General features: G+C 46.1%; 1 protein-coding gene and 1 non-coding gene across 2 annotated transcripts in view; one reads left to right on the top strand and one right to left on the bottom strand.

Annotated features, from left to right (window-relative positions):
* The window catches only part of SYNE2 (spectrin repeat containing nuclear envelope protein 2), a 407,300-nt gene that overhangs the window by 134,146 nt on the left and 247,561 nt on the right, over positions 1–25,593 (bottom strand). Inside the window, exons 71-78 of the mRNA XM_060261546.1 lie at positions 24,660–24,860; positions 19,872–20,045; positions 17,669–17,800; positions 14,699–14,895; positions 12,477–12,609; positions 10,275–10,457; positions 9,070–9,216; positions 866–1,042 (exon numbers count right to left, since the gene is read on the bottom strand). Coding sequence (XP_060117529.1) covers positions 866–1,042; positions 9,070–9,216; positions 10,275–10,457; positions 12,477–12,609; positions 14,699–14,895; positions 17,669–17,800; positions 19,872–20,045; positions 24,660–24,860 — 1,344 coding nt within the window. The remainder of the gene's footprint in view (positions 1–865; positions 1,043–9,069; positions 9,217–10,274; positions 10,458–12,476; positions 12,610–14,698; positions 14,896–17,668; positions 17,801–19,871; positions 20,046–24,659; positions 24,861–25,593) is intronic.
* Positions 5,916–5,987, top strand: TRNAA-GGC (transfer RNA alanine (anticodon GGC)). Its single transcript has one exon. It is a non-coding gene; the product is annotated as a tRNA-Ala (tRNA).

The raw sequence follows: 25,593 nt of genomic DNA, 5'->3' as shown, positions 1-25,593 counted from the left end.
CCACACACGAGCCTCAACCAATAGATGGAAGAGAGGCTTGGCTCAGTAGCTCTGCTGCGCAATTGAGAGAGCCTGACAAAGCAAGCTCCACCTCCCTCCCTTCCCTCCTCAAGGGAGGAGCCTCAGCCAATGGAGAAAACAGGTTTTGCTCTGTAGCTCCTGTGCGATTGAGCAAGCCTCACAAAGCAAGCTGTTATGCAGAAGGAAGCAAGAAAGAAGGAGAAGAAAACAGATGACAGCCAGTTGCTTGGGGGCCTGATACGAATCCTCCGGGTGCCTCATTTGGGCCCAGGGCCACGTGTTTGACACCCCTGTAGTATACTGTTTTTAGTGCATTGTTCTGTAATTTTGTAATGAAGAGCCCCATGGCGCAGAGTGGTAAAGCTGCACTACTGCAGTCAGAGCCTTCTGCTCACGACCTGAGTTCAATCCCAGCGGAAGCTGGTTCAGGTACTGGCTCAAGGTTGACTCAGCCTTCCATCCTTCCGAGGTCGGTCAAATGAGTACCCAGTTTGCTGGGGGGGAAAGCGTAGATGACTGGGGAAGGCAATGGCAAACCACCCCATAAAAACTCTGCCGTGAAAACGTTGTGAAAGCAACGTCCCTCCAAAGTCGGAAATGACTGGTGCCTGCACAGGGGACCTTTCCTTTCCTCCGTAATTTTGCAACCCAGTTTTATTCACTGTTCGCTTTGTGTTTTCTATTGTTCTTCCGGCATAGTTTCAAATTGTGTCATTTGCCTTGAGCCAACAAGGAAGGACAGAAGTACATGAAGATTGCCCTGTGGAGCCACAGCACACACGCTGAGTCTTGGGCAAAGCACGAGCCTGTGTTCTGTGCAAAAGAATGAAGATGGCAATCAAACCTTTCTGTTCAAGGAACCCTGCAGCCTGTGCCACTGCAGATTCATCTCCCCGAGACGCTCGGCGAACGCCATCCTCTCGTATCGCTTGCTTTCCACATCGCAGGTCGTCATCTGCAGTAGCGACTGGTTGACACAATCGACGACCCACTGCTTAAAGTTCATTTCCATCAGGCGTTCCTAGGAAGATAACAAAAAAAAGAGGATTTTTTTAAAAAAAAAAATAGAAGAAAATAAAAGAAAAAGCCTTTTCCAAGCGCCATTTACACTTTACTTGGCTGGCATTCAGAAAAGCATTAATTCACAGAAGAGTTGTGACCCGTAATCTTAAACGCCTGCTCGGTGAAGTCCTTTGCTAATGGTTACGGAACACCAGCTCAGAGGTTAATGCATGTTCCAGATCATTAAGCCACTTGGGCAACGAAGGGAGAAAAAAGAAATATGTTTTTTCTTATTTTTATAAGAAAGCTGTTTTATTGAGACACTAATATAGACTCAGGAGCTTGGTAGCGCAGAATGGTAAAGCTGCAGTACTGCAGTCCAAGCCCTCTGCTCATGACCTGAGTTCGATCCCGACGGGAGCTGGGTTCAGGTAGGCAGCTCGAGGTTGACTCAGCCTTCCATCCTTCCGAGGTAGGTAAAATGGCTTGGTTTATGGTTTATTGGATTTATATCCCGCCCTCCCTGCAGAAGCAGGCTCACAAAATAAAACAGCAATAAAACATTAATTATACATTGAAAAAATAAACCATTCAATAACGTAACAATTTAAAAACAGTTTGGTGCCAATGTTGTGAATATCCGAAGACAGTCAATATTGTTAGGTATCCACTGATTACTATATCAAGAGTTCAGTCAAAGGCTAGCCGGAATAATGTTGTTTTACACGCCTTGTGGAACTGGGCAAGGTCCCAGAAGGCTCTTCTCTCCTCAGGTGGTTGGTTCCACCAATAGGGGGCAGGGATCGAGAAGGCTCTCTCCCTGGTAGATTTTAATCTTGCCTCCCTCGGCCTGAGGATTGATAATAGATTCCGTGTTCCAGATCTGAGTACTCTCTGGGGAACATGTGGGGAGAGACGGTCCCTAAGGTAAAAATGAGTACCCAGTTTGTGGGGGGGGGAGGAAGTGTAGATGACTGGGGAAGGCAATGGCAAACCACCCTGTAAAAAGTCTGCCATGAAAACGTTGTGAAAGCAACGTTACCCCAGAGTTGGAAACGACTGGTGCTTACCTTTACCTTTATTTGTGAGTTTGGCTACCCCTGATTTATAACATTAATTGCATTATTTGCAGATTTTAACTGTTGTTTTATTAAGTATTGTGTTATGTTTCTTTACGTATTGTAACCCACCCTGAGCACACTTAGTCATATCACTGGTCTATCAAACTCAAGGAACCCCGTGGGGCAGGGTGGTAAAGCTGCAGTACTGCAGCCCAAGCTCTCTGCTCACGACTTGAGTTTGATCCCAGGGGAAGCTGGGTTCAGGGGGCCGACTCAAGGATGACTCGGCCTTCCACCCTTCCAAGGTTGGTAAAATGAGTCCCCAGCTTGCTGGGGGTAAAGTGGAGATGACTGGGGAAGGCAATGGCAAACCACCCCATAACAAAGTCTGCCGTGAAAATGTTGTGATGCGACATCACCCCAGAGTCGGAAACGACTGGTGCTTGCACAGGGGACTACTTTTACCTTTTTATAGACTCAGAGCTGTTCCCTGATGCCAAGTGGCGTTTCTGACACCTACGTCCACTGGTGGTGAACTGGCCTTCAGTGGAGTTTAAGTGGACACTGTGGACGAAAAGCAGGAGATCCAGAAAGTACCAAATGAGCCAGTTTGTGTAGTGGTTAAGTGTGCGGACTCTTGGTAAAATGTTGGTAAAAAGTTGGTAAAATGTGGTCTGGATCCTGTTACCGTTAGGTGGATCTGTAACTGGTTGACAGATCACACCCAAAGAGTGCTTGTGAATGGTTCCTCATCCTCTTGGAGAGGAGTGACAAGTGGAGTGCCTCAAGGATCTGTCCTGGGACTGTTTTGTTCAACATCTTTATCAGTGATTTGGATGAAGGAATAGAGGGAATGCTTATTAAATTTGCAGATGATACTAAATTGGGAGGGGTTGCAAACACAGAAGAAGACAGAAACAGGATAAAGGATGACCTTGACAGGCCGGAAAACTGGGCTAAAACCAATAAAATGAATTTTAACGGGGATAAATGTAAAGTTCTGAATTTAGGTAGGAAAAATCCAGTGCATGGTTATAGGATGGGGGAGACTTAGCAGTAGTATGTGCGAAAAGGATCTAGGGGTCTTAGTGGATCATATGCTGAACATGAGTCAACAGTGTGATGCGGTGGCTAAAAAGGCAAATGCAATTTTAGGCTGTATCAACAGAAGTATAGTGTCCAGATCACGTGATGTGATGGTATCGCTTTACTCTGCTCTGGTAAGACCTCACCTGGAGTATTGTGTTCAGTTTGGGGCACCACATTTTAAAAAGGATATAGACAAGCTGGAACGGGTCCAGAGGAGGGCAACTAAGATGGTGAGGGGTCTGGAGACCAAGTCCTATGAGGAAAGGCTGAAGGAGCTGGGCATGTTTAGCCTGGAGAGGAGATGGCTGAGGGGTGATAGGATCACCATCTTCAAGTACTTGAAGGGCTGTCATATAGAGGATGGTGTGGAATTATTTTCTGTAGCCCCGGAAGGTAGGACCAGAACCAATGGGTTGAAATTAAATCAAAAGAGTTTTCGGCTCAAAATCAGGAAGAACTTCCTGACCGTTAGAGCGATTCTTCAGTGGAACAGGCTTCCTCAGGAGGTGGTGGGCTCTCCTTCCTTGGAGGTTTTTAAACAGAGGTTAGATGGCCATCTGACAGCAATGAAGATCCTGTGAATTTAGGGGGGAGGTGTTTGTGAGTTTCCTGCATTGTGCAGGGGGTTGGACTAGATGATCCTAGAGTTCCCTTCCAACTCTATGATTCTATGATTCTTCTATGGGAGTACCGGGTTTGATTCCCCACTCCTCCACTTGCACCTGCTGGAATGGCCTTGAGTCAGCCATAGCTCTGGCAGAGGTTGTCCTTGAAAGGGCAGCTGCTGTGAGAGCCCTCTCCAGACCCACCCACCTCACAGGGTGTCTGTTGTGGGGGTGGAAGGTAAAGGAGATTATAAGCCACTCTGAGACTCTTCGGAGTGGAGGGCGGGATATAAATCCAATATCTTCATCTACCTCACAGGGTGTCTGTTGTGGGGGAGGGGAAGGTAAAGGACATTGTGAGCCGCTCTGAGACTCTTCAGAGCGGAGGGCGGGATATAAATCCAATATCTTCATCTACCTCACAGGGTGCCTGTTGTGGGGGGGAAGGTAAAGGAGATTGTGAGCCGCTCTGAGACTCTGAGTGGAGGGCAGAATATAAATCTAATGTCGTTGTCTTCTTCTTCTTCAAATGTGCTGGTTTGTAAAGCACTAGAAAATATGTGCCATCCCACTGTAATATGGGCTGTGCAGGTGACCCTTAATAAGCCATATGGGCTATCCTTGCCAAAGGTGCTGACTGACAGTGCAATCCTAAATGGAGCTACTCCACTCTAAACCCACTGAAAGCAATGGGGATAGACCAAAAGGGGTCACTGTGTGTGACAGAATTTCTTTTGGGGTTGGTTCTCTTATGAAATTGGCCACAATGGGTCCAAGCTATCCAGCACTATCAAGCATTCATACTGCTTATAACAGCTTTAGGCTGAGAGTTAGCTGCTAGAAATGTAGGTCTGTAGAAACTAGGTGAAAGGTAAGAGCTATCTGAGGTCAATCTTAGCCTTAAATGTTTTGATTTGGCAGCATAATTGTTCATGTTAAGAGGTATGAGAAGGAACCGGATAGAGCAGGGGTGGCCAATGGTAGCTCTCCAGATGTTTTTTGCCTACAACTCCCATCAGCCCCAGCCAGTATGGCCAATGGTGGGCTGATGGGAGTTGTAGGCAAAAAACATCTGGAGAGCTGCCGTTGGCCACCCCTGGGATAGAGTACAGATAACTGGTCCGTTGGCAGATGTGAGAGACTAGCTGTTGATGCAGCTGGTGATTATGGAATGCAGAGGACGCATATTATCAGATAAGATAGAATATAGTGGTATCAGTTTCTGGGGGGAAATGCTTTATAAACCCTGGAATTTAGGGAAAGGGTGCTGACTGCACTAGAGACAGGGGGTCTCTATGCTGGTCAAGCCATGAAATTAGCAACCCTTGTTGATTTCAAGCCATGAAATTAACAACTCCTGTTAGAGGCCTCTAATATAGAATGGGACTTGGGACTTAGACGCTAACCGAAAAAATGTAGACTAGCAGGGTGTAGTCCCTGGAATAGGGACTTAGACTTATCGTATAATAAATGCTTTCTAATTCTTTTCTGAATTTGTACTAATGTTATCTAATTGCTTTGCTTTTTTACCTATATTTTAAGCCTTCTGTCCAGAGGAGAAACTTGGGAGTCTAATAAAGTTTATCTGTATGGTCTTGAAACTTATTAGTATCAGCCTTCTGAAAACTGGAAGCTGTTTGGGTTCCTGAGCGTACAAAAGGAAATCCTGCCTCACTGTGTTAGTATGTCTGTAACAGCAGAAAAAAGCAAGAAGCCAGCAGCACCTTAAAGACTAACAAAATCTGTGGCAGGGGAGGAGCCCTTGTGAGTCACTTCTCACTTCTTCAGATATCTGCACTCTCGCTCTTTTATACTGAAAGCAATGCACTTAAGACTGGAGTAACTCTGCATAGGAGATGCTGGGGAGGAACGGTGGCTCAGCGGTAGAGCATCTGCTTGGTAAGCAGAAGGTTCAACCCCCAGCATCTCCAGTTAAAAAGAACCAGGCAGGAGGTGATGGGAAAGACCTCAGCCTGAGACCCTGGAGAGCTAAGGCAGCCAGCTGTGGCTCAGTGGTAGAGCATCTGCTTGGCATGCAGAAGGTCCCAGGTTCAATCCCCGGCATCTCCAGTTAAAAAGGACCAGGCAGGAGGTGATGGGAAAGACCTCAGCCTGAGACCCTGAAGAGCCATGAAGTGGGGCTGTGGCTCAGTGGTAGAGCATCTGCTTGGCAAGCAGAAAGTCCCAGGTTCAATCCCTGGCATCTCCAACTAAAAAGGGTCCAGGCAAGTAGGCCTGAAAAACCTCAGCTTGAGACCCTGGAGAGCCGCTGCCAGTCTGAGTAGACAATACTGACTTTGATAGACCGAGGGTCTGATTCAGTAGAAGGCAGCTTCGTATGTTCATATATGTACTTTAAAAGAGTTTATTTCCTCTCCCCACAAAAAAAGATGGGGGTGAGATTTATATCCTGCCCTTTCCCACAAGCGGGCTCAGGGCAGCTTACAACAAAATTTAACACATATTAAAGATTAAAATATAAGAACATCATAAAAATATAGACGTCTGAGGGCGATATAACGTATCGACAATCAGACATAGGAAGGCATGGCCACAACAACAGCATATAGGCCAATATCTGGCAGCATAACACAATCACAGTAATGGTAAAAATGTTGGGGAGGCCAACTAGCAACAAGAGGACACCCACGGGATCAATTAAAAGCCTGGCAGGCGAGCTCCGTCTTACAGGCCCTGCGAAACTTCGGTACGTCCCGCAGGGCCCGGATCTCTAGGGAGAGCTCGTTCTGCTAGGTAGAGGCCCAGAACAAAAAAGCCCAGCGGGAACTCATTTGCATATTAGGCCACTCCCCTGATGTCACCATTGTTTCACACAGTGCTTTTTTTTTGTAGAAACAGCCCAGCAAGAACACAGTTGCATATTAGACCACACCCCCTGACACAAAGCCAGTCAGAACTGCATCCCTGTGCATTCCTGCTCAAAAAAAGCCCTACTTAAGCTACTTTTCCCCCATAGTTTTCAGCAACATTTCCCTAGTGATCCATCCCATTATTGGGAGTTAGATCCCAGTTTCTCAGTGACCCGAACAGGCCACACCAGGCAAAAACTCCTCATCACGTAAGTCTGTTCACATTCTTGCCAAAATGGTTATCAAATGGTTATCACTGCCACGGGAGGTGGTGGCAGCTACAAGCATAGACATCTTCAAGAGGAGATTGGATAAGCATATGGAGCAGAGGTCTATCAGTGGCTATTAGCCACAGCGTATTGATGGAACTCTCTGTCTGGGGCAGTGGTGCTCTGTATTCTTGGTGCTTGGGAGGGGCAACAGTGGGAGGACTTCTAGCGTCCTGGCCCCACTGATGGACCTCCTGGTGGCACCTGGGTTTTTTGGCCACTGTGTGACACAGAGTGTTGGACTGGATGAGCCAATGGCCTGATCCAACATGGCTTCTCTTATGTTCGAATCAGCTTATCAAAGTCTCATTCTTGCGCCATTTTGTTCTCACCCATAACGACTTCAGATTTGGCAATGAACTTTTCCTACAGATCAATGGTACAGCCAGGGGTACCCTCATGGCCCCACAACATGCTAACATCTTTATGGCTGACTTGGAGCAGCGCTTCCTAGACTCCCACCCACTCCTACCTACCTTATACCTGCGTTACACTGATGACATCTTTATGGTCTGGACACATGGTAAAGAAAGCCACCAGGCTTTCAATGACTTTCACCCCACCATCAACCTAACAATGAACCAGTCTATGCGAGAAATACATTTTCTGGACACCACTGTAAAAACAAACAATGGATGCATTGACACCACCTTAAACCGGAAACCTACTGACCGACAAACATACCTGCATGCCTCCAGCTACCATCCCAAACATACCAAACGTTCCATTGTATACAGCCAGGCTCTACGCTACAGCCGCATTTGCTCCAATCCTGCTGACAGAGATTCTCACCGGAGCGATCTACAACCAACCTTTTTGGAACTTAAGTACCCACCTGATGAAGTCAGGACACAGATTAACAAAGCCAGAATGATACCCAGAGAAAACCTGTTACTAGACAGACCCAAAAGAGATAATAACAGAACACCACTTGTGGTCACCCCCACAACTCTCAACTTAAAACAGTTCCACGTATCATCAGCAACTTACAACCTCTGTTGGACAGTGACAACTCTCTTTCAAAAGTACTGGGGGGGGGGGGGGGGTAAACCTTTTCTTGCACGCAGACAGCCACCTAATCTCAAACAACTCTTCACCCACAACAATACAGCATCTCATCTGAGCATGGACACCGGTACCAAAGCTTGTAATAAACCCAAGTGCCAACTTTGCTGCCACATACACCCAGACAACACAATCACTGGGCCTAACAGCATTAACTACATGATCTCAGGCTCATTCACTTCTTCATCTTCCAACATTATATATGCCATTAAATGCCAACAATGCCCTTCAGTTCTCTACGTAGGGCAAACCGGACAAACCCTACGCCAAAGAATAAATGGACCCAAATCTGACATTAGGAATTACAGAACTGAGAAATCTGTGAGAGAACACTTTAACCTTCCAAAGCATTCAGTGGGTGACCTCAAGGTAGCTGTTTTACTGCAAAGGAACTTCAGGAACAGAATGGAGAGAGAAATTGCTGAATTATAAATTATTGTGGAACTTGGAACAAACACCTCTCCAGGACTGAACAGGGACATTGGGGTTTTTTTTTATCTCATTACATATGCTAAACCCACTCTCAGTGAGTATAGCTATACGTCCACAGTATTCCAGTGTATTTCTCTTTTATAATAGCGTATCAGAACAATGTTTTATATTGACATACTCAAGTAAGGGATATTGGCTTTTTATCTCATTACATATACTCAACCCATTTTCATTTCATGTATTCTTATTTTCTAATGGCAGACTAGACTGATGTTTAATATGTATAGATTGATGTTGATAAGTTGATTGGGTGGACTACAAGTTGGCTATACATGTCCTTTTGTGATTCACCTAGATTTGCAAAAACACCATTTGGCAGAGAATTCCATTACCTTTTATGGCTATCCAGACCAAATGGCCTTGCCGCACTGTTTTATGTGACCACGTGACCAGTTAGTTTGCCAGACTGCTTGCATTTCAGCTCACAATACCTGATCCCCTCGTCTGATGAAATGTGCTTAAGAGAGCACACGAAAGCTTACGTTAAGAATAAAAATTGGTTGGTCTTAACGGTGCCACTTGATTCCAGCTTTGTTCTACTGCTTCAGACCAACACGGCTGCCCGCTCGGATCATTCTTTGAGAGTACAACTCACCCTGTACTTCTTGAGAAGGTCCTTCACTTGGCATGTGGTGCTCTTTGAACTGACAGAGGCCTCACTGCGTCTTTCTTGGTCTACGCTGTTCATCCAGGCGATTAATTCTGTGATGGCCTCATTAGATGGCAGCTTGGCCATCAGGAGCTACAAGAAATAATGCAGAGATTCTTCTTTTTCTTTTTGTACAGGTAAATTAATAGCGGTTGCGTTCTTTTTATAAAAAAGCAGGGAATACCCTCAACAAAACCCCCAGACAGTACTGAAGCAGGAGGGAATCAGGCAAAGCTGTTTTGGTGCAAGGAAACTATTTAGAGGGAAGAGGCTCAAATTAACCACAAGGAAAGTGAGGTACAGAAGAATAATAAATCTTGGTTTTCAGCCTTCTGCAACTTCATACACTATGCCTTCTTTAGTCTTTTGTTCATGCCAATCCCTAAACACAACCGAGTACATTATTTCAGTGAAATTTAAGTATGCTCAGGCCTCAGATTCAGCAGGAGCTCACAGGAGCACAGCTCCCGAACCTTTCTTATGGCCCCCCCTCCCCCTCTCCACCTACCTTGTCCATTGAATAGTAGGTGCAGCTGCATAACAATCCCTGGGTTAGGAGAGCAGGCAGCCAGCCAGCCACCAGGGGCTTTGCCACACCCCCAGCAGCCCTCGTTAACTCCTGGAGAAGCCCACACCACCCTTTCTCCACTTCTTATGTGATTTTGGGCAGCAGGTGGTTTGCTGGCCTTTTGACTGTGGGGGGTGGGGTGGCCCAGGAGAGCCCAAGGCGAGCGAGGCCTGCTTGGGCTGGCTGGATCTCTAGCCAGCCCAAGCAGGCCTCACTCGTCCAAGGCTCTTCTTTTTGCGTTGAGTTGCTTTTGGCTGGTGGGAGGGGGTGACATACGCTGATGAGCTATGCTAATGAGCTCTACCACCTATTTTTCTATAAAACGACCCCCGAGTATGCTTGCCAACTTTTTTGGATTGCAAACTTGACTTTTATATACAGGTTCATAATCAGTGAAGCGTGATCATGCAGGCAGAAACACCGCCAGGGTCTAATCTCTCACAGCATGCAGGATTTTGATTTGACAGGATAGGCAGCAGAGCAGCCCTTGAGCCACTCCCCCTCCTGAAACGATCGGGTTGCTGCATTTTGTAAGCTTGTTGAGCTAGTTTTGAGCGGGGAGCTTTGGAGATTTGCCCTTTACCTGGTGAAGCTTCTCTTGGATGCTTGGGAGCTGAGCCATCAGATCCGCCCACTTCTGCTCAAATTCTGCCAACATGGATCGGAACATGGCAGCGTCGGACTCCTTAATTAGCAAAAGCTGATTGCCGGTGCTGATGACTGATGATTTCAAGGAAGATTTACCATCAAACTCTTTCAAGAATGCCTATGGTGGGGGGGGGGGGTGGAAATCACACAGGAAAGACTTTTACAGAATTACTCCTTTGCAAAAAGTACTCTTGTCTGAAGGCCAGTGTGTTGTCTGCGTTGTAATACAAAAGCAGTTTTTAATGCAAAGAGACGATCACCCACTCGCTCAAAACATTAGAACTTGCCAGCGGTGGAATTCTAGCAGGAGCTCCTTTGCCTATTAGGCCACACACCCCTGATGTAGCCAATCCTCCAAGAGCTTGCAAAAAAAGAGCCTCGTAAGCTCTTGGAGGATGGGCTACATCAGGGCTGTGTGGCCTAATATGCAAAGGAGCTCCTGCTAGAATTCCACCCCTGGAATTTACTGAGCAACAGTGCAGAGCAGCATTTGAAATGTTATATTAGGGGCTTAAACAGATGTGGCAAAGATCATGCACTTCTTTTTTTCCATTTTCAAAAAAGTTTTATTGTAATTATGAATATAATCAGGGGTAAAAACAGTGGGGGAAGGGGGAAAGGTAAAAGGGGGGGGGGAGCAGAGATGAGAGAAGATATAATATACTTCTTGATACAACAAAAGTCTTCACTCTCTTTCAACCCAAAGGCAGTAGACTTCTAAACTAGGTATAAGAATAACATTTCAGCACCTTACTACTCTATGAAAAAGTCCCATTTTCATTACTCTATGAAAAAGTCCCATTTTCATTATTTTTTATCTGTTCATAGAAAGGAGTCCATCTCTCTAACACTTCTTGCTTAGGTTTATCATTTAAAATGTCTGTCACCCTAATAGAAGTGCATGGTCATAAGATCATGCACTTCTATTAGGGTTGCCAGATCCCACCTTCTTGCCAGCAGGAGGTGGGGGGTACAAGGGAGCTTTCCAGGAGTGGGGGGTGGGGTGATATCACCACGTGTGACATCTCCACCGTGATGACATCATGCAGAAGTAACATCACCATGTCGACGATACTGTGTGGTGATGCCCCAAATACCAAAGGGTCGCAGTACCATGTCCCCAGAGTGGTGATGTCACTTCTTTGTGATGTCTTCATGCTGGTGGGAGGGGGGTTGCACCGGATGGTGGCTGCTGGGGGTGGGAAGACCTGGATTCAAATCCCTGCTCAGCCAGAAAGCTCACTGGGTAACCTGGGACCAGCCACTCACCCTCTATTTTATTTTTGTTGTGTGGCAAAAATAGGATCACCATATCCATCCATGTATCCTAGGGCAAGTAACAGGATTCAAAGGTTACTGACAGGAAAAAAAAAATCAGATTCACCCAATGAAATTAATTTAACAGTAGGAAACGGAAGCATGTCTTTGTGGCAATAAATTTTTTGAAGAATGATTCCCATGAATGAATAGAAAGATACTTCTATCCAGGGGTGGAATTCTAGCAGGAGTTGCTTTACATATTAGGCCAAACACCCCTGATGTAGCCAATCCTCCAAGATCTTACTAGGCTCTTTTTTGTAAGCTCCTGGAGGATTGGCTACATCAGGGGTGTGTGGCCTAAGATACAAAGGAGCTCCTGCTAGAATTCCACCCCTGCACCTATCTATTTCCCGCTTTTCTCCCCAGATGGGGCTCAAAGCAACTTAGAACATTGCTTTCCCTTACTCCATTTTCTCCCAACGACCACCCCGTGAGGGAAGCCAGGCTGAGAGTTTCTGGCAGGCCCAAGGTCACCCAGCGAGCTGAGGCAGAAATGTGGATTCAATTTCAGGTCTCCCAGGATCCTAGTCCAACACTGTCCACTACGCCATGCACTGCTCATTTTAAGATTAAGGGTTTTGCGCTGCTCATTGCCCATTTTAAGCTTGCAGCAGTTATATCCTGTTCGCAACAGTGGAAGAAAAAAATCAGAGGGAACATCGGTGGAGGTCTATTACAGCAGAATCACGAGTCTTCTAGGGCCATGCGGTAGACTGTTGTGGGAGCCCATGCATTGAATCAGACTAAGAGTTGCCTTGTAGGACCAACGTTTCAAACTACTGTTTTCCACATAAACACTACTGAACGCCAGACTTACAAGTAAGCTGTGTATGTTGTGGCTGACAGTGTTCAGGTCCTGGGATGCATCGAGAGATTGCTCCTTCCAAAAATTCACCCTCTGCTGAGCGGACTCCAACCACTTCTCCAGCTCTTTTGAGTCTTGGACGTAACTGCAGAAATACATATGAGCGGGGGATATAACCATCAACGAGGAAACCCTGCACACCCCTTCCCTTCTATGCTGAGCTCCGGGCCCCCCCGCCCCAGCTGAGATGACACAAAGGCACTACATGTGGTATGACTCAAAGAAGGCAGCTGAAGCAGTGAATAACAAACTCAGGTGCAAAAGTGTCTGCAGAAAAGACAGCATTTCATGATCGTGCATGATTTGCAGACAAAGCGGGCCTTTCCGCAATTAATTCAAGCTCTGCTGTCGTTTTTCACTGATGCACTCCACAGGGGGGTTCCCTTTGAAAATAGTCTGAAATAGTCCCCTTTTCAAGGTATAGTTCAGTTTCTGGGCACAGCTCAAAGGGCCAGGGCTGACCTCTGGAATCTCCAGAACAGCCTGGTCCCCAGGGGTGCATCAAGCGCAGCTTTCTGCCATGGAAATCTAAAGGTGAAGCACGTCATTAAGTCGCAACTGATTCAGGGTGACCCCATGAAACTCCGCCTCGTGAGGTTTTCAAGGCAAGAGATGAGCAGAGGTGGTTTGCTGTTGGCTTCCTCTGCATAGAAACCCTGGAACAAAGTTTTGAATCCAGGGGCACCTTTAGAACATAAGAGAAGCCATATTGGATCAGGCCAATGGCCCATCCAGTCCAACACTCTGTGTCACACATAAGAACATGAGAAGCCCTGTCGGATCAGGCCAATGGCCCATCCAGTCCAACACTCTGGGTCACGCATAAGAACATAAGAGAAGCCACGTTGGATCAGGCCAATGGCCCATCCAGTCCAACACTCTGTGTCACATAAGAACATAAGAGAAGCCATGTTGGATCAGGCCAATGGCCCATCCAGTCCAACATTCTGTGTCACACAGTGGCCAAAAAAGCATGTGCCATCAGGAAGTCCATCAGCGGGGCCAGGACACCAGAAGTCCTCACACTGTTGGCCCACCAAGCACCAAGAATACAAAGTATCACTTGCCCCAGGCAGAGAGTTCCAACAATACGCTGTGGCTAATAGCCACTGGTGGACCTCTGCTCTATATGTTTATCCAACAAAGAGACCAACGAAGTTTGATTCAGGGGTTTAAGCTTTCATGCGCATGCACACTTCTTCAGATAGTCTGGCCTGGTCTTCCTGGGTGGTATCCCATCCAAGTACCTGTGTAGTTTTGAAGCTCTGCTGAGATCGGGCTACTAGAGCTTCTGTCATCCAACCCCACCCATTCTGTGATCTTTGCCTAGGAAGCCCTGCTACGGAATCTTCCGTCCCCCAAAGCATGATGGGAAGTAATGTAGGATAGGCATGCCGGCCTCACCTATTAGGCAAACTAGGCAGTTGCTTAGGGCGCCAGAAGCTGGGGGGCGCAGAACTGGGCTCCCCCCCCTCCTGGTGCCCATGGTAAATGCCTAGTTTGCCTGCCTGCCTCCCTCCCCTTCCCCCCACTGGCACGCCGAAGCTGGTCCTTACTGGCTTCAATGCAGCTGGGCGCCTTCTAATCCTTTGAAAAGCCTGCAAGATGAGACTTCGCTCCCCCTCACTTCTGATTCTGGGAAGGAGGGGGAGTGAAGTCTCCTCCCATGGGCACTTCAATGGATAAGATGCTGCGCCAGCCGAATCAAAGTCGGTAAGGACCAACCGTGCCGTGGTGCAGCGCACGGGGAAGGGGGGTCGATGGAGCGCAGTGCTTCCTTGCAGTGCCGCGAAGGGAGGGAGGGTGGCAGAGGGGCAGTGGAGGGTAGGGAGCCTGTCTGGGGCACCATGCGCCCTCGGGGCAGCGCTACTGTTAAGTGAGGCTGGGTCTGTAGCTCCTGTTCTCTCTTAGCCATGAGGAATTAGCTCTGGCCTCTAGTTTGTTGGTTCTTTGGCTTAGCGTCCCATAAGACCTTGCAGTCTGCCGAAGTGCTGTAGTCTTCCAAGCACTCTGTCCTAGAAAACACCGGCACTGAAGTTCTGGAACACCCTCTGCAGGAAAATTTATTCTCAGTCCATAACTCTTCAGAGGTGCTGGAAGGGTAACTCGAGACGGATGTTACCACTGGAAAATGAGGATTAAAACTGGCTGTTAAAGACTGAAGACAGACTTACCTGGACAAGAGTCTGAATAAAGTCTCAAGTCTCTGCAGCTCGTGACCCACTTTTTTGGATAGAGACGTCCACTGGTCTTCTAGTTTCCCAACCTGGCTTTCCAACTCAGGGCAGTTTGTAAGATCCATTAATTTCTTCCCTTCTTTCAGTATCTGATGATACCTTCCCTGTTCTTCTTCCATGTTTCTTTTGAGTTGCTGGGAAAGAATTTTAAAATGGCATCAAGGTCCCAAGAGAGGCAAGGTTGCCTGGGATTTTCATTGCTCTGTTTCCAGTTAGCTTTAAGGCTTGCAACTGACTTTTACGTACGTAAGCGCCGTCGAGTTGCAACCAAGTTATGAGGGCCCTGGAAAGGAGCTTTCAAAGCTAGCGAGAAGCAGAAGGGGTTGGCCATGGCCATGGCCAACCATATGGATCACCATATGGCTGAGGACCTGCCTACCTTAGGGACCGTCTCTCCCCGTATGAACCCCAGAGAGCACTGAGGTCAGCAGGGAAGAACCTGCTGACTATTCCCGGGCCAAAAGAGGTAAAGCTACAGAGTACCCGCACTCGGGCCTTCTCTGCTGTGGCTCCACGCCTATGGAACCAGCTTCCGGAGGATATGCGGGCCCTGCGGGACTTTGAACAGTTCCGCAGGGCCTGCAAGACCATCCTTTTCCGAATGGCCTTCACCGACCAAGAGAAAGACTGCTGAGCAAGCTTACTATCTGTATAATAGCACCAACATATTAGTTAATTTTATTGCTTTTAGAATTTTAATAGAGTTTTAATTAAATTGTTGAATTGTATTCTACTGTTAAATATTGTATAATGTAAATTACTGACTTGTGTTGTTAGCCGCCCTGAGCCTGCCTCGGCGGGGAGGGTGGGATACAAATAAAAATTGATTGATTGATTGATTGATTGATTGATTGATAGTACCATTCCAAGATCTGATGAGACTGGCCTATACAATACCATTTCATATTCTAATCCGTTTTCAATTTAATTCATTTTAGAAGGAGGGACGGTGGCTCAGCGGTAGAGCATCTGGTTGGTAAGCAGAAGGTCCCAGGTTCAATCCCCAGCATCTCCAACTAAAAAGGGTCCAGGCAAATAGGTATGAAAAACCTCAGCTTGAGACCCTGGAGAGCTGCTGCCAGTCTGAGTAGACAAGACTGACTTTGATGGACCGCGGGGCTGATTCAGTATAAGGCAGCTTCATATGTTCATGTTCATATGTTAATAATTGCCAAGTAGGAGATGGGAGGAGCAAAATTAGCTGCACCACCTCAGGACATCTAGTTTCTTTCAAGGACCAAAGGGTCAGATTTCTATCCCAGCTTTTGATTTAAAAATCAATACCCAAGGGTTTTGCAATTCTCTTGAACCATTTGCTTCTTTTTCAAACTTCGAGGAAAACAGGAGATGCCTCTCTTTCTATTTTTCACCTCCTTCAGCTTGGACCATATTACTGTTCTCACAAATGACTTCGTCTATTATCAAAGATTTCAGGTTTTCACGGCTGGCGACATCATTAGGGTTTGTAGAATCTTTCGGGCTCAAGCGCTGTGTTCTACCGGAGAAAGTTTTCCTTCCAGACGTTTCGTTCTCAGCTGCGGAGAACATCCTCAGTGGCGTTGCGGCCGGAGCAGGCGCTCAATGCACAGCAGCCAAGAAGGTCAGAGCGCCTGCTCCGGCTGCAACGCCACTGAGGATGTTCTCTGCAGCTGAGAACGAAACGTCTGGAAGGAAAACTTTCTCCAGTAGAACACGGCACTTGAGCCCGAAAGATTCTACAAACTCTAATGACTTTGTCTATTCTTTAATTGCCTCTCCCCCAGCTCAGAGCCATTTCTCCACTTCCATTTCCCTCTTTAAAGAGCTTGCAAACAATAACACTTACCCTCTTTCATCCCTTTTTTTCTATCAGATTTGAAATACTTGCACAACCACGACTGCATTCACTTTGGGCGCATATGCACGCGTGCGCACACCCATACACATACAAGAATATAAGAAAAAGAAGAACCCTGCTGGATGTGATGAGATCAGTGGTCAATCTAGTCCAGCATCCTGTCTTGCACTCCAATTCAGAACAGTCCTTATTTGTTCATAAGATTTATACGCCACCTCTATAGAGACCTGGCCGAGGCTTATCTTAGCTCCCATTTCAAGATACGGAATTGTAAGAAAATAGGAGAAGCCATGTTGGATCATGCCAATGGCCCATCCAGTCCAACACCCTGTGTCACACAGTGACCAAAAAACCCAGGTGCCATCAGGAGGTCCATCAGTGGGGCCAGGACACTAGAAGCCTTCCCACTGTTGCCCCTCCCAAGCACCAAGAATACAGAGCATCACTGCCCCAGACAGAGTTCCATTTAAGGAAAGGAAAGGTCCCCTGTGCAAGCACCAGTCGTTTCCAACTCTGGGATGATGTTGCTTTCACAACGTTTTCACGGCAGATTTTTTACAGGGTGGTTTGCCATTGACTTCCCCAGTCTTGTACACTTTCCCCCCAGCAAGCTGGGTACTCATTTTACCGACCTCGGAAGGATGGAAGGCTGAGTCAACCTTGGGCTGGCTACCTGAACCAGCTTTCACTGGGGTAGAACTCAGGTCGTGAGCAGAATTCAGATAACAGTACTGCAGTACTGCTGCTTTACCACTCTGTGCCACGGGGCCGCTGTTCCAACTAAACCTTGTGGTTAATAGCTACTGATGGACCTCTGCTCCATATAGGAATCCAATCCCCTCTTGAAGCTGTCTATGCTTGTAGCCACCACCTCCTGTGGCAGTGAATTCCACGTGTTAATCACCCTTTGGGTGAAGAAGGACTTCCTTTTATCCGTTCTAACCCGACTGCTCAGCAATTTCATCACTGTTGTTCACTATTGTTCAACTGATGTCATTCCAGTGTGCATTAACCACTTCTCAAGACGACAGTAACAATGTCAGCTGCCAAATCTAGGGACAAAGACCTACCTGGAGGAGTCCAGATCTTTCCATTAACCTTTCTTCTGTTTCTTCCACCAGAGTTACAGAAGGCACAGAAGATGATAACGCCTCTAATTTTTGACAGAAGGAGGAGTAAGCCTCATCAAAATCTCTCCAGTCCTACAGTGGAGAGACCACAGCAACACTAAACGTACAGAGTCATCCCAAGCAGAGGTATACCTTCATCCCGCCCCACGGCCCCGGAGTCCCCAGCAAAATCAGCACAGCATTTTAAAAAGTTCAAGAACAAACTCTAAAATGCATCAGATCACAGACTTAGTCGTTAGTAAGGAGATCTGGGCGCTGCAGGTTTCACAGGGCCTGTAAGACAGAGTTCTTCCGACGGGCTTTTAACTGACCCAGCGGGCATCCTCTGAAAGTCATTGCTTCCCCCAGCACATCACCATGGTGCTTATGTTGTGTTGACAGTTACCAGCCTACATGTTTTATTTATTTATTTCGATTTTTAGCCCGCCCTTCCTGTAGAACAGGCTCAGGGCAGGTTACATCATAAAAACAGTCAACAGTAAAAACAGTAAAAGACCAGTTTAAAATACAAAATCAAAAATTAGACAGGCTAAGATGGCAGATTCTGCCTCACAGATGTGACCTATTTCCAGGTCCAGCAGATCTTGTAGCACTGGGATGGAATTGGCGAAAGAGCTCTGTTTGGTGTAGGAGAGCCAGTTTGGTGTAGTGGTTAAGTGTGCGGACTCTTATCTGGGAGAACCGGGTTTGATTCCCCACTCCTCCACTTGCAGCTGCTGGAATGGCCTTGGGTCAGCCACAGCTCTGGCAGAGGTTGTCCTTGAAAGGGCAGCTTCTGGGAGAGGCCTCTCCAGCCCCACCCACCTCACAGGGTGTCTGTTGTGGGGGAGGAAGGGAAAGGAGATTGTGAGCCGCTCTGAGACTCTTCGGAGTGGAGGGCGGGATATAAATCCAATATCTTCTTCTACCTCACAGGTTGTCTGTTGTGGGCGAGGAAGGGAAAGGAGATTGTGAGCCGCTCTGAGACTCTTTGGAGTGGAGGGCAGGATATAAATCCAATATCTTCTTCTCTGTTTTACAGGCCCTGCGGAACTGAAGCAGATCCCGCAGGGCCCGGATCTCCAATCAATACCCAACGGTATGTTGTTGCGTAGTTTTGCTGCCAATGTCTAAACTATTGCTTACTGTATTGCCTCTGATTTGGTAGTACCCGTTTTTATGATGCTGTTTCAATCTTGATATGTGGTTTTTAATCGTAATATATTGTTTTATTGTTGTAAGTCACCCTGAGCCCGCTCGTGGGATAGGGCGGGATATAAATTGCGAAAAAATCAAATCAAATTAAAATTAAATTAAGGAGATGGTAACAGTTAAAGTGGTTCTTCAGTGGAACAGGCTTCCTAGGGAGGGGGTGGGCTCTCCTTTGGAGGTTTTCAAACAGTGGCTAGATGGCCATCTGACAGCAGTGCTGATTCTGTAAATTTAGTCAGATGGTGGGAGGGAGGGGCAGGAAGGGATGAGCCAATGCTTGGCTCTTGGGACCCTTTCTTATATGCCCAGGGTAATTGCCTATCACCACTTCGGGATCGGGAAGGAATTTTCCTCTAGATCAGATTGGCCCAGGGATCCAGGAGGATTTTTGCCTTCCTCTGCGCATAGAACAGGGGTCACTGTCAGCGTTCCCTCCAAGCTGCGGAGTCTTGTAAGCAAAAATTCTACTTTATCAGCTACTGGCATTCAAGTGGTGAGCTACTGCATCAATTAGCAGGCTCTGGGGTCATCCTTCCTGTCCTAAGACAAAATTGTGTGAGCTGGAGGCTAAAATTCTTTGAGCTAGCTCACGCTAACTCAGCTTAGAGGGAACACCGGTCACGGTGTGTAGGGGGGAGGGGGGTTATATGCGAAATTCCTGCATTGTGCTGGGGATTGGATTGATGACCTTTGAGGTTCCTTTCAGCTTTACTTCTATCTTTAGTTTGGCCCTAAAAGTACCTGTTTGGTGAGGTCCAAAACAAAATACTAAAATGGCCTACTGTCATGCGCCCAGCTAAGAATCCTCTGCCCACAGAATAATTGTTTCAGTTTTTTAACGCCGTTCTTCTTAGGGTATTTTAATTCCTACGAGTCGGTTTCAGTAGAAAAGTGGAACAAAGATTATAACGATACATAAAACATTCTCATGGTTCTGCTTCAATTCTATTACCTGCTGTATTCTCTCCAAATGGGATCCATATATGACCGCCTGCTGCTCTAAAGATTTGACCTCCTCAACCAGCTCCTTCCAGAGTCTCTCTCTCTTTTGCAACAGAGAAGGTGTCATTCTTTTGGAACACATTTCCACAAGCAGCATATGAGCGTTCAGCTTGCAGAAAAAATTCTGGGTTCAGAAAAGGGAAAAAACAGAATCAACAAACGGATCAAGAAATCTATAGTTAAAAAAAATGAAACAAAAAAGTTTAGAGTATATAACGGGCGGCCAAACTGTGGCCCGGAAGCCACATGCGGTTCTTTCACACATATTGTGCCGCTCTCAAAGCCCCCATTCCCCATCAGTCAGCTTGCAGAAATCATTTGTCTCTCTAAATCGCTTCTCCAAGCCAACACAGCTAGTGGCTTGGAGAATGCATTTAAAATCAAAGTTGCTTTATTTCAACCTCTCACTCCTTCCCCCATCTATTTGCCTTCCTTTCTTCCTATCTTGTGGCTCTCAAACACCTAACATTCATGTCTAGTGGCTCTCAGACATCTGACATTTATTCTATGTGGCTCTTACATTAAGCAAGTTTGGCTACCCCTGGTATATAAGGTGCTTGTGACAGGGCTTCAGTCATGTTCACCTCCTTTTTACAACTTTTTGTCACGTGCAAAAACAAAACAAAAGGCGGGGGAGGTGGCAAGGCCGTCACAGACACAGGTCGATACTGCTGTTGGTGCTATGGTTGAACATAAGAACATAAGAGAAGCCATGTTGGATCAGGCCAATGGCCCATCCAGTCCAACACTCTGTGTCACACATAAGAACATAAGAGAAGCCATGTTGGATCAGGCCAATGGCCCATCCAGTCCAACACTCTGTGTCACACATAAGAACATAAGAGAAGCCATGTTGGATCAGGCCAATGGCCCATCCAGTCCAACACTCTGGCCGTTTTCCCACTTACCTTACCCCGGAGCGACGTCCCTCTTCACCGCGCTGCGTCTGCGCGGATTTCGCATAAACTGCTGCGCAGCACCAGGAAGAGCCGCATAGTCCCGGGGCTTTTGCGTCGCAAATGTAAACTGCTTTTTGGCGGTTTACATTTGCGACGCAAAAGCCCTGGGACTACGCGGCTCTTCCTGGTGCTGCGTAGCAGTTTGTGCGAAATCCACGCAGACGCAGCGCGGTGAAGAGGGACGTCGCTCCGGGGTAAGGTAAGTGGGAAAACGGCCTCTGTATCACACAGTGGCCAATACACACACACACACACACACACACACTGTGGCTAATAGCCACTGATGGACCTCTGCTCCATACTTTTATCCAATCCCCTCTTGAAGGTGGCTATGGTTGTAGCCGCCACCACCTCCTGTGGCAGTGAATTCCACATGTTAATCACCTTTTGGGTGAAGAAGTACTTCCTTTTATCCGTTTTAACCTGACTGCTCAGCAATTTCATTGAATGCCCACGAGTTCTTGTATTGTGAGAAGGGGAGAAAAGGACTTCTTTCTCTACTTTCTCCATCCCATGCATAATCTTGTAAGCCTCTATCATGTCACCCCGCAGTCAACGTTTCTCTAAGCTAAAGAGCCCCAAGCATTTTAACCTTTCTTCATAGGGAAAAGGTTCCAACCCTTTAATTATTCTAGTTGCCCTTTTCTGGACTTTTTCCAATGCTATAATATACTTTTTGAGGTGCGGTGATCAGAATTGTACACAGTATTCCAAATGAGACTGCACTATCGATTTATACAGGGGCATTATGATACTGGCTGATTTGTTTTCAATTCCCTTCCTAATCATTCCCTAAAAGGCGTTGGCCTTTTTTATTGTAATCGCACACTGTCTTGACATCAAGGTAGTTGTCGATGTGAGGATCAAAGCCAAAGTTGTCAGAGTCTGTGCTACCACAGTAAAGGGGGAGGGGGAGCGACAGAGCCAGAAGCTCTTGAAGCCAAGGCTTCTGGTCCTTCAGATTAGAGTAAGCCACTCTAAACTACTACACCAAAGCCAGAGTCAACCTTCTGCCCTTCCTCCAACAAGTTAGGCAGTAAGAACAAGGCAACTTGGCCCTATGCTTCAAGCACCTTTTGAAAGGGTAGGGTTTTGGGGGTTTTTTGAGACCAAGTAGAAGAAAAATCTGAGGAGGTTTTTGAAGATATGAGGTAGAAACGCTGAGGTAAAAAAGTGGAGAAAGCACAACGAGGCCTGCTCAAAGCAGCCATAAAGAAGAAACTGAGCAGAGATGGGGCTTTCACCTCAGCTCCGGCCATGATCAGTAGCTGTCTGCTCCCCAGAGCAGAAGAAAAGGCCTGCCAAAAAAACCACTGATACTAGCTATTGGAGTTCTCCGAGGTTGGATTCAAGTCACGGCTCAGAACCCAAGTGTGGGACTGCGCAGGGACCACAAAGAAGATCAAAGTTTGAGTCCAGTGGCACATTAAGCATGCACAGCAAGTAAGCCAAGGAAATGCAACAGAAAATCAGCGCTAAACAAACTAAATTCTGTTTTTCCAAATACATTAGTATTTGACTAAAGGAGCAAAGGGTAATTCCATTTGGAATGTTTTACTTCTGTCCACCAAGTCAGCTGACCAGAATAAGCTGCAGCTGTTTGCAACTGGTGGAAAACATAAATGACTCATTGGCTTCTCTTAACTAAAAATCCCAAACACTTAAATGGGGGATTGCTTTGTGGCTCGTGCAATCTTTCCCTTGAGCAGTTTGTAAACATTAATCTCCACCAAGTGAGGCTGTGTGCTATTTCTGGCAATATAATTGTAGCCTTGAGTGGATTCTGATTATCTGCAACTGTGGCAACAACCTGTCCCCTCCCATACCTATACTGATGTGTGATAAAATTATGTTAAAAGCCCTGATTGGGAAATAAATCCTACCAAAAATTAAATACTACTCCCTCCTATGCTTCATGGCTCTGTGGCAGGTGTCTGATTTAAATGAGGCTGTGTCCCTTTGAGAAACATCTTGTATTCTGAGCATTAATTGTCAGTCATAATTTTTCATGCATATAAATATCAGCATCTGGTGGTATATTACAACGCTCTGCAGACATTAAGATCTATGAGGCTTTACCGAGCTGTACTGAGTACCACTATGCACTACAAACACAGGATTTCATTGCAAATTAAATTATTAGCTGGAAGTGTCACAGATAGAATCCTGAGGATTTTTGTTTAAAAAAACAACACATCTGAATAAAACTGAGAAAATATACAGGCAGAACACATAAAAAGACCTAGAAATGAGAACAGTTGATGAAAGAAGTTATGGTTAAAAAAGTTTTAGTTAGAATTTTGTTGGGTCACAAATCCCCTTGAGAATCTGATGAAAACTATGGCTCTCCTCTTGAGGAAAATGTATGTAAAAACATACACACAAAACTTTGCAGCTCATAACAACATATACTCGTTTGGAGCAAAACAGTACCTTAACAACATAATTTGACATTAAAATGATCTCTTTTTTTACACTGATAATTTTCAAAATAACAGGAAGAAAAATGAAGAATTTTTTTTGTATCCTATTGTAAGCCGCTCTGAGTCTCTGATTCAGAGAGAAGGGCGTGGTATAAATCTGCAGTCTTCTTCTCCCTTTGGATGGTCTATACCAGGGGTTTCAAACTCATTTGTTATGAGGGCCGGATCTGACATAAATGAGACCTTGAGGGGCCAGGTCATGTTGGGTTGGGCCGAGCCATGTCGGGCTGGGCCATATGTGTACGTACAGTATTTAAGATTAGGTATAAATTTTACCTATATTTTACCTAAATTTTACCTTTATACCAAAGGGTGATTAACATGTGGAATTCACTGCCACAGGAGGTGGTGGCGGCTACAAGCATAGCCAGCTTCAAGAGGGGGTGAGATAAAAATATGGAGCAGAGGTCCATCAGTGATTATTAGCCACAGTGTGTGTATATATATATATATATATATATATATATATATATATATATATATATATATATGTGTGTGTGTGTGTGTATATAAAAATTTTTGGCCAGTGTTTGATACAGAGTGTTGGACTGGATGGGCCATTGGCCTGATCCAACATGGCTTCTCTTATGTTCTTATAAAGAACACAAGCTCAATTTTTTTTAAACTTAAAACATGTTTAAAATCTTAGCACTTGTTGGTTTTAAAGGTGCTTTCTTTGTATTTCTCCCATGGGTACTAGGGAACTGGGCAAAGGAAGCTCTGGCTCTTTCCTTCCTTCCCCAGAGGACTGGAGGGGAGCCTTAGCCAACAGAAGGAAGAGAGGCTTGGCTCAGTAGCTCTGCTGTGCAATTGAGACAGCCTGGCAAAGCTAGCTATTCCTCCCCTCCTTCCTTCCTAAGGGAGGAACCTCAGCCAATGGAGAAAATAGAGGGTTTGCTCTGTAGCCCCTGTGCAATTGAGCAAGTCTTGCAAAACAAGCTGTTATGCAGAAGGAAGCAAGAAAGAGGGAGATGGAAGCAGATGACAGCCAGTTGCTCGGGGGCCTGATAGGAGCCCTTTGGGGGCCTGATTCGGCCTCTGAACAGCATGTTTGACACCCCTGGTCTATGCCTTCCAGCAGCTCTGAAATGCAGCCTGAGATTCCTGAAGGCATAGGAGTGACCAGGAAAAGACCAAACATCTAGGTCTGAATCATACTCACCTGAAACTTTCAAAACATATGTTTTAAATTACACACACCAGAAATTTTGTTCATCATTATAAATGTATGATGGAAATCGACTAACAAAACCCCAGTGGGGGAATGATCATAGTTTAAAATTATACGAACAGTACCTTGTGATCTTGAAGATGAAGCTGCAAATTAGGCCGACTGGTGGCTTTCAGATTCGTCCCCTGAGCGACTTTCTCTTTCCCAAGATCTATGAGTTCCCGTAGTCCGCGCAACAAAGGTTCATACTGTCGTTCACTAATAAACGCAGGGGTTAGTTCCCTTTGTTTAGCTCTTAGGGTCCCCCAGAGGTCATCCAGCACATCCTAGGAATGAAGCAAATTCTATGAGTCATTATTTAAATGAATAAGCCACCGAATAACTCATAGACAAATATGATAATTTCTCTACTTATTGAGAACTCAGATGCAGTAGCTCACCAAGTAGAATTTTTGCTCACAAGACCCCACAGTTTAGAGGGAGCATTGCTCCAGACTGCTGCTGAGCGGGCCCTCCTTAATGAGGTCTGCAAACACACACAGCTTAGAGAAGGGTGTCGAACTCTGAGGGCCAGATCTGACATAAATGAGACCTTGTCAGGCTGGGCCAGGCCCTGTCAGGCTGGGCCATGTGTTTACCTATTTAAGATTAGGTAACAGAGATAGACACTTTTAAAAGGATACAGACAAACACTACTAAAGAGGGGTTTTTTGAAAAAAATTAAAACATGTTTAAAACATTAGCACTTGTTGGTCTTAAAGGTGCCTTCTTTGTATCTCTCCCATGGGATCCAGGGAACTGGGCAAGGGAAGCTCTGGCTCTTTCCCTCCCTCCCTATGGGACCAGGAGGGGGAGGAGCCTCAACCAAAGGAAAAAAATAGAGGTTTTGTTCTGCAGCTCATGTGAGATTGAGCAAGCCTTGCAAAGCAAGCTGAGATGCAGAAGGAAGCAGGAGAGAGGGAGAAGGAAGCAGACAAGAGCCAGTTGTTTAGCAGCCTGATAGGAGCCCTCAAGGGGCCTGATTTGGCCCCAGGGCTGCATGTTTGATACCCCTGGCTT

Source organism: Heteronotia binoei, chromosome 21 (assembly GCF_032191835.1).
Source record: "Heteronotia binoei isolate CCM8104 ecotype False Entrance Well chromosome 21, APGP_CSIRO_Hbin_v1, whole genome shotgun sequence".
In the NCBI taxonomy this organism is placed as follows: domain Eukaryota; kingdom Metazoa; phylum Chordata; class Lepidosauria; order Squamata; family Gekkonidae; genus Heteronotia; species Heteronotia binoei.
The sequence above is the reverse complement of the archived record's forward strand: the minus strand, read 5'-3'. Positions and strand labels throughout refer to the sequence as shown.